Here is an 8,788-nt window from a genome sequence, read left to right on the forward strand (position 1 = left end):
TATGACAAAATTGAGATTAAGAAAGCTAGCCTAAAACATGCATCACTTATGCAAGCATGCTATCCTTTTTTTACTGTATGTATTTTTGATATTGTTTGTCCAGTGTAAAACCTTGTGTGTAAAATGTGATGTTACATTAAAAATCAAACCTCGGTTCGAAGTGGAGCGGTGTGTGTGTGTGTGTGTGTGTGTGTGTGTGTGTGTGAGTGTTGAGTGTGCCTGGCCTGCACAAAACAGCGCCCCTCCTTTAACTAGTGTGTTGTGTGTGGCCACTCAAGGTATTGCCAGGCTACAGACAGGGCCAGCAAGCCACCCACCCAGCCAGCCAGCCACATACCCACGGACATACCTGTCTATTGGGAGCGCTTTCACCGCTCCAAAAAAAAAAAAAAAATACAACTCAATGTATTTATTTATTTAGGTAGTTAGTTATTTTAGTTAATTATTAAATTGAGTGACAGGGCATGACATCCCTGTGACAAGGCCTGACATCATGAATCATGGTCAAAATCATTTCAGTATCATGTCAGTTTTGTGTCAGTATCATTGTCGGTATCATGGCCAGTATCATGTCTTTTTTCATAAATCTTTAATATATTCTTAAGGTTTATTTTATTTGAAAGTGAAATATCCCTTTAAAGCCTTTTCTCCGCCATTATAGTTATAAGTAACAATACAAAGACATGTTTGAAATCAAGATTTTTATTTTTATTGAAAACTTGGCCAGGATTCTGTACAGCAGAGAGGGTGTGCAATGCACAGGGTTGGGAAATCAGGTGCGGGGGGGGAGGGCTCTAGAAACTCAGTTTCCAATGGTGCATCAATACCCTGAGCCGAGAATCACGTTGTAAAACAGCAAGAGAATTCTCGTTCCCTCTTTGGTGCTGCAAAGAACTACAGAGGGGTAAAGGAAGCTGGGGGAGGGCAAAAAAAATGAAGAAACTTTGGGGGAGAGTGGGAGCAAAGGTCGGACCATATAGGGTGAGAAAGAGAAGAGTAGAGATAGAGAGAGATAAAGGGTTGTCTGGAATTTTATTCAGGTTCGAATGGTCCTTCCATTGAGCTGTAGCCTCAGAACCGAGGTGGGACTAGAACCTCCCCCCTCCCCCAGGCTGCGTCAGATCGTAGACCTCTAAAAAGTGTTTTCAGGTGAGGTCTCAGACATCTCTCCCCCTTTCCCTCTTCCTCCGCCCCACTCCCTCGCTTCCACTCTTTCTCTTTCTCTCCCGTCCCGAGCCTCACTTGCTGGCCATGGTGTAGCAGCCCTGCTGGTGCCACTGCATGTCACGGATACGCCTCACAGACTGGAACTGAGGATGGCGGGCGCCGTACTCGTTGAAGTGTCTGAACTCGCCCTTCTCCAGCAGGTACTGGCTACCACGGTAGCCAGGGAACTGGTATCCCACCCAGCTGTATGGAGAGGAGAACCACAAAGAGTCAGAAAACAGCTAGTTTCAATGTGGATCTGCGGTCTACAAAATCCCCTGCTATATTCTGTTCCTTCTACAATAGCTCTTTCTGTTCAGTTCAAGTTCTCAGTTTGAGTTCTCCTTGTACTTGTTTTGTTGTTGTTACTGTATTTCTGTGTGTTTTGGTTCTGTTCTTCTATTCTTACTCTCCAGTGCTGAGTACTTTCAAGCTGGCCACTGCAGTACTTAGGTTATAACAGACTCACGTTCCACAGCTGACCATGATGCTGCCCACTCTGTCGGTGAAGCCGTAGGAGAACAGGCTGGGAACATCGTCATCCATGATCTCCATCTTGCGGCCCTTGAACTCGCCAACCTCATACAGGCAGATCTTGTGCTTCTCGGGGTCCTATACAAGAGAGGACCAGGGAGAAACACTTGGTTACCAAGTAGAAATACTTGGTATGTTAAGGGGCTGACAGTATTTAAACAACTAAGCTAATCATGGTTGGAGTTAGGAGGCGGATGTTGTTCTCACCATCCTGACGGGCCTGAAGGACAGCAGGTAGTCGTTCTTCTGGCAGTTGCTCCAGGAGTCCCAGCGGGGGTACTCTCCCTTCTCCAGGATGTACATCTCACCGCAGAAGTTCATCTGCTCGAAACCGACGAAGCTGGCAGAGCACAGAAGGTTGTTATTAATCTGTTTGCCCATTCAAAGCCATTAGTGTGCATGAGAAGGAAGTCTCAACATTGTGCCATATTTAAGCAACATAATGCTACACAAGTAGCTTACTTTTTTAACTTAATGCTTAACACATTACACTGTTTAACAATGCAGGCTCATAACCTGAAATGTTGCAATATAGTTGGGACTGTGGCTGACTTACGGTCCACACTCAACGCGCAGGGAGCGCACGCGGTCCATGCCCATCTCACACACATTCATGCACTCGTTGCTGATCTCAATCATGCGACCCTGGAAGTTCTCCTGGTCGAAGACGTACATCTTTTGGGGGAGAAAGGCACATAGGTAAGTCGTGGTTGGACTGTTGATGCTAGTACTTTAGATGGATGTATTTCATTTCAGATTATTACGTGGCGTGTGCTGTAGAACTTCCAGTCCAAAGTGAAAGCCACGTACCTTGTAGGCATGCATTCCCATCTCAGACTTCTTGCTCTGGGCAGCCTTTCCGTCGGTCTGGGAAGCAGACTTGGCCTTCTCACTGGACATGATTGCTGACAAGAGACAGAGGGGAAAAAGACAGAAGTGAATGAAGGTGTTGAATTATAGGATTGTGTAAAGATATGGAGGATGAGAGAAATGTGTATAATCTGTCTAAAACATATCACTATGTGCTTTGTATGTGAGCATATCCAGTAGGTGCATGTGTGTTTACCTTACCTGTGTGTTTGTGTGGTGCCTATACGCCGAGCCTCACTCTGAGTGTGTGTGGCTCGGAGTGTGCCCCTCCCTTTTATACGCTGGCGCCCACATGGGAGGGATTAGGCAGAGAGAAACAAACCCGCTGAGGTCAGAGACAGGGGACAATAGAAGCTCCTCATCATCAGAGAGGGACAGACAGGGGTGGGGAGGATGCACAAGATGAGGAACAGTTGGTCTACAGAGTGCTATGAAGTGACAGAAGTTAAGAGGAGAATATGACAGAGTTTACATTAGGTGGATAGGTGTTGTCTTGGAGTTTTTTCCACTCATGATTGTGAGGGCAAGAAATGGAATGAAATATCTCACTATAATTGTGTGTATATACTAGGTGTGTGTATGTATATGTATATGTATCAATTCACACAGTTGTTATTGAAACATTTGGCACATGATTCACCCAGTAGCTACTGCTGTCTTACTTTTGTATAGATAGCCTATAAACCTCTTAGCTTGATGTGTGGTGTGAGTGGCAGCATTCATCAATTCATTTTGGCTATGAATATGATTAGGTTGTAGCCATGCTTAGCCTAGACTAAGTGGTGCAAAATTCCCTTATAGGTTACAACATATGTATTAAAAAATCACACCCAATGTGAAGTGAGCGGTGGTCGTGCTTGCATAGCGTCTTCAGACTAGGATATAGGTCTAGGATGTAATTGGTGATGTAATACAGGCTACACACACACACATTGCTATGGCAAAACGCTGAGGAAAAAGTGGCTACAGACACACGCACAGCCACTCTATGGAGCGGTTTACCACCGCTCAAAAAAGAGATTATGAAGATATCGTGGACTTTTAGTTAATAAATAATTGTTATGATTGGGCGTAGGTGGAACTGTGTGATGGGGGCTTTAGATAGACTATAGGGCATAGCAGTGGTGGTCATTTTGTGGTGCCAAATACAAGAAACCCATTATTTTCATCCCATAGAGAAATATTTATATAAATCATTTTAATGCTGGAACCAAACCACCCAGGCTCCTCGTGCATCATGGCCATAAAACATTTGATTATGTGTCCCAAAAACAAAACAACATTGCCAAAATACAGTATTTATTAAATATAGTTGGCTGTATAATATAATTAAATATTCAAATATTTTTTGACACTATGACACTATTCTATCCGTGGCACCACTGCTATGCCCAGCTATATGAAGCCATGATTGTGCATTAGATCCGTGATCGATCATCATGGCTGCTACATTTGGATGTTTGGGCTCCTGTCGCTTTTGTGCATAAACAGATGATATTGTAGCCTATGAAGTCAAGAAAAATTTACTTTTTTCCCAATCAAACGTCTTCTTTAAAACTTTAATATAAACCTATCCTAATAGCGCAAAGGCGCCTCTCTACGCTGCCGCCGATAATCCCCGCATTAGCTATCCCTATGCAGGCCCTTTGTGCCTGGACACACGCTGGACTGCTGACCGGAGCGCGTACATACCGGAGCGCTTTTGTTCCCAGCCCAAAACAGCTCGTTGGAACGTGCGCTCAGAAAGGACCAGCAGCATTCTATAGGATGTGCTGAGTTGGCTGGGGTTGCAGTGGAACACCATAGAGCCACTAGAATGTCCAGGGGCGCGCTTTGCCTCGTCGCTGGTGTCCTAAATGGCCAGGGGGGTCCCACGTGCGCTCCACCGAGCCATGCCGTGGACGCGCCCAGCCAGGCGCGCTCCACGGCAGCCGGTATAAAACTGAAGCGCCAGGTTCTCCCAGAGCTCTACGAGAGATAAGTGTAAGGCGCGTTGCCACTCCCGAGCTCTTCGAATAAGTGCCAATCTAGGTAAGGTCTCAATTCTGTGCATTTAACACAAGTGAGGGACAGCTAGACGTGTGTTATTGGGCTTATTCAAGGAGCTTTTATGTCAAACAAAAGAGAAAAAGCACTAAAACGATAAATAACCCGTACAACACATTTGTTTGTAGACTTGTGTCAGTGACTGCAATTCAATTTATGTTAGATAATAGGCCTAATTGGTTTTCATCAATAAATGATATGGTCTTAGTCCAGCCCCAAAACGTCTGCTTTATTTCATAGCAAGATAGCAGATTTGTAATAGCTAATTTGGAAAATATGACATGGCTCCTTGAATGATGCTTTCTGGTTTATCCAGCAATCACAATTTCTGTCATGGTTTTTGTGAAGTGAACTTGCAATTACTTATTTTTAGGTCTTTCAAAGTCAAACCTTAAATAAGACAAATGGACTGACTGAAACATTTTCTCTCACTGCTTCCTACCCTACCCCCTTGCCTCCTTCCTCCCTTTGCCACCTTAAGAGCAAAGATGTATAGAACCACTAAATCCCCAATGATGCAGCCACTGGTCAACTCGGGAATGGGCATGGCTCCTTTCTTCAAGGTAAACACACACACGCACACACAAACACCAGAAACTTCCCAAAAAGATATCGGTCCAAAATGCCATCAGCACATCTCTGCTTGACGCTCACATCGTGTCAATTTCCTGTCACTTTCATCGCTTCCTTCCTCCTCTCTGGTTGTCATCAGGTGACCGTGTTCGAGCAGGAGCACTTCCAGGGCAAGTTCCAGGAGTTCACCTCCGAGTGCTGCAACATCCAGGAGTGTGGCCTGGACAACATCCGTTCCATCAGGGTGGAGAGTGGAGCGTAAGTCTCACGGCATCAAACAAACTCATTGTTTGCAGTAACAAAACGGTAGCCTGCGTGGCAAGGGTGCACTCTGGGTCAAGGTGTCTCTCCCTAAGACCTGAAGCAGATTCTACAAAGATCTTCTAAATCCTTCTAAGGGTGTTTTTGAAAATAGTCAGTGGTTCTCAAACCTTTTCATGTCAAGGACCCCCGAAATTATATGTAATTGGCTGTGTGCTCCATCTCAAAATGTGTTGCTCCAGGGACACCCCCAGAAGCAAAGATTTGAGTTAAAGAATATATATATATATTCAAAGATTTGCGCAAATTTTCATGATTACAAAAAGAATAGCAGATCTACAAGCTCATAGCTATGAGCTTGTATATTTGAATAGCTAAAGTATAAAAATAATGGTTAAAGTGATTAGAATCTAAAGTGACACAGATGCTTTCCCAGCTAACTTTGACTTTCCCCTCACCACCTCCATACAGCTGGGTGGGCTTCGAGCACCATGACTTCCAGGGCCAGCAGTTCATCCTGGAGAGGGGAGAGTACCCCCACTGGGACGCCTACAGTGGCAACATCTCCTACCATGTGGAGCGCCTCATGTCCCTGCGTCCCATCTACTGTGCTGTGAGTACTCCAGACCACTGTTCCCAAACACTGGCTCATTCACATGGGACCCATTTGTGGGCTGTGGACACATTTTTATTTTGTTTCCTACATTTTGTTTTTAATTATTATCATACATTTTTTAAATCATTTTTCAAAAAAATTCCCAAGAGCAAAACATTTAATTGATTAAAAACAAAATTCAATGATTTTTGTTTTCAATAATTTCATGAAGAAAACAAAGAAAAATCGAATAAATTCCATAAATTAGAAAACAAATATCTAAGAAGTAGTGTAAATAGCCGATCTACAAGCTTGCAATGCGACGCGAAGTGACGCTGTTGTGAGCTATTTTCACTAGTTTGTGTTGCGGGCAAACGTCTAAATCTCTCTTTTGGGTCTCGACTTCAAAGTTTTGGGAACCACTGCTCCAGACTATCAGAGGTTGTGCAAAAAACAAAGGATGGAAAAAGGACAAAGGGGACAAATCTTTATAACACTTTATGTGCATGCTTTTATATACCTCCAGCGGGTATTTATTTGACCCCGACGGGTATGTGGTGCGGTGCCCGGCAGCTGTTTCCCCCCCGGGCGATTATTTGGAAAATATACAGTTAACATGTAATGTTTCTATATTGTTTTGTGAGGTGGTGTGTGACTATTTCTCTAACCTCCCACTCCTCTGTCCTACCTCCAGTCTCACCAGAGCAGTCGCATGATCATCTTTGAGAGGGAGAACTTCATGGGCCGTACCGTGGAGCTGTGTGACGATTACCCCTCCCTGCAGGCCATGGGCTGGATGATGCCCGAGGTTGGCTCCATGCACGTGCAGTGTGGCGCGTAAGTTACTGCTCTCTCTGTAATACAGGGTATAATGGAACACTCATAATGATCACGGAAATGCCCTAAACCGACAGCAAATATACTCTGCAAAGGTTAATTAACCCATTTAGAACGGGTACACATTTTGTGTATCATTATTTTATGCTTTAACTATTGAAAAATAGCAGATATACAAGCTCACAGCGCGGCACCGAGTGCCGCGCTGCGAGCTCGTAGATCTGCTATTTTTGAAAAGTCGTGAACATTAGAATTTTGACCCGATTCTATAAGTGTCTTTTGAATCCTTCTAATTCTAGGCCTAAATGGGTAAAAAAAATAAAAAAAAAAAAAAGATTAAACAGTGTGCCCTTATGGGTAAATTGTTACACTGAGTTATATTAACACCCAGGATTTGGCACTAGTGTTTGACCCAAGTATGTTTTGTTGAAAATTACAGCATAGAATCTGTATGATTCTGTCCCAAAATTGCAAAAGTTAATCTAAAAGATCCTTCCACATCTCTCTCCTTCCTGTAGCTTTGTGTGCTACCAGTACCCTGGCTACAGGGGCCAGCAGTACATCATGGAGTGTGAGAGACACAGCGGAGACTACCAGCACTGGAAGAACTGGGGATCCCACAGCCAGACCCCCCAGATCCAGTCCATCAGGCGCATCCAGCACTAAGAGGTGGAAAGGCTGAGACTGAGGCCCTAGTGAGAACCGGGGCCCACGGACAGCAACCCCCCTTAAGACTCCCCCATCCCTCCAACACCACTTTAACCTTCCGTGATCCGTGATCCCTGACCCGAGTACCCACAACTACCCCAAACCAACTCTACAGTACTGACTTACAGCCGCTTCCGAATAGGTGTGATAAGAGACAATATCGCACCGTTAAGCACAGGGATACACACATACAGACACTGAATCACACACGCCAACACACCTGCGTTGTACCGTACGCCAACCTGGTCAGCTCACCTGGGCTGGGCGAGGAATAGTCCTGCCGTCCCTGGGCGTTGGAACCATTAGGAGGGGAGAGGTAGCTCTTAAATGGTGCCAGGGTCAAAATGGTCTCCCAGTTGCACTTGGCTCTCCTCAGCGCATCAGGGAGCATGGCAGAGACTGTGTTGTGGTGCAGAGCAGATGTGCTGTGTTGTTGTGTAGGAGGTTGAACCACAGGTTAATAACTAATAAACTCATGTTGACTTCATATGTCCTTGTTCCATCATTTACAATCGTTATAAACCAAATCTATTTCTCATAAAAGTGTTGTGACTGGCACATTTTGTCTGACCTCTGAATTTGTATATTCTAGCTTCATAAATGAATAAAAGAACACAAATACATAATTCACAGCCTTAGTATATACTGGACGTACATACCATATTACAGAGTAAGGTTAGCTGTCCACTTCCCTTTAAATTGTCTACTTACAAATCCCTAAAAGGTTTTTGTTATGAGAAAAAGAACATTTCCAAGACAGCAGGTCATGTAACTGGTGGCAATTATAGATTCTTGGAAGCTAAATCATGAGCATACAGCCACCCAAAAAAATATTATTATTTGAGCTGTGAAGCAATAGCAAAACGTAATAAGGCCGTCTGAGTTACTGTATAAATGTATGTACGGTATGTAAATTAGTATGTCACTGTTTGCAATATGTCGATATACTGTATGATTGCCAAATCACAACAAAGGTCACAAACCATTATATATTAGGGGCTCTTTTGTCCATGCCTTACTTTTTTGCAATTTTTTAATATTTTGAAAAACATTTTAGAATATTTCAAATAGCTTATCTACAAGCTCACAACATGTCATTGTAGATCGGCTATTTGAAGTATTATAAAATGTTTTTCAAAATAGTGAAAAAAAGGGATG

At 43.7% G+C, this 8,788-nt stretch overlaps 2 protein-coding genes across 2 annotated transcripts; one reads left to right on the forward strand and one right to left on the reverse strand.

The window, feature by feature from the left end:
* Nucleotides 1-1,238: 1,238 nt before the first annotated feature.
* On the reverse strand, nucleotides 1,239-2,640 carry crybb1l1 (crystallin, beta B1, like 1; the record flags this gene model as incomplete). The annotated part of the gene is made up of 5 exons (XM_080745930.1): nucleotides 1,239-1,410; nucleotides 1,676-1,818; nucleotides 1,948-2,080; nucleotides 2,297-2,415; nucleotides 2,551-2,640. 5 exons carry the CDS (start codon nucleotides 2,638-2,640, stop codon nucleotides 1,239-1,241), a joined length of 657 nt encoding a protein of 218 aa, XP_080602056.1.
* Nucleotides 2,641-5,144: 2,504 nt separating this feature from the next.
* Nucleotides 5,145-7,588, forward strand: LOC308301460 (beta-crystallin A1-like; the record flags this gene model as incomplete). Its single annotated transcript, XM_080745457.1, has 5 exons — nucleotides 5,145-5,219; nucleotides 5,369-5,487; nucleotides 5,962-6,103; nucleotides 6,780-6,922; nucleotides 7,441-7,588. The coding sequence occupies 5 exons, from the start codon at nucleotides 5,145-5,147 to the stop codon at nucleotides 7,586-7,588; spliced, it is 627 nt and encodes a 208-aa protein (XP_080601583.1).
* Nucleotides 7,589-8,788: the final 1,200 nt, after the last annotated feature.

Source organism: Nannobrachium achirus (assembly GCF_963921795.1).
Source record: "Nannobrachium achirus genome assembly, chromosome: 17".
NCBI classification, from domain to species: domain Eukaryota; kingdom Metazoa; phylum Chordata; class Actinopteri; order Myctophiformes; family Myctophidae; genus Nannobrachium; species Nannobrachium achirus.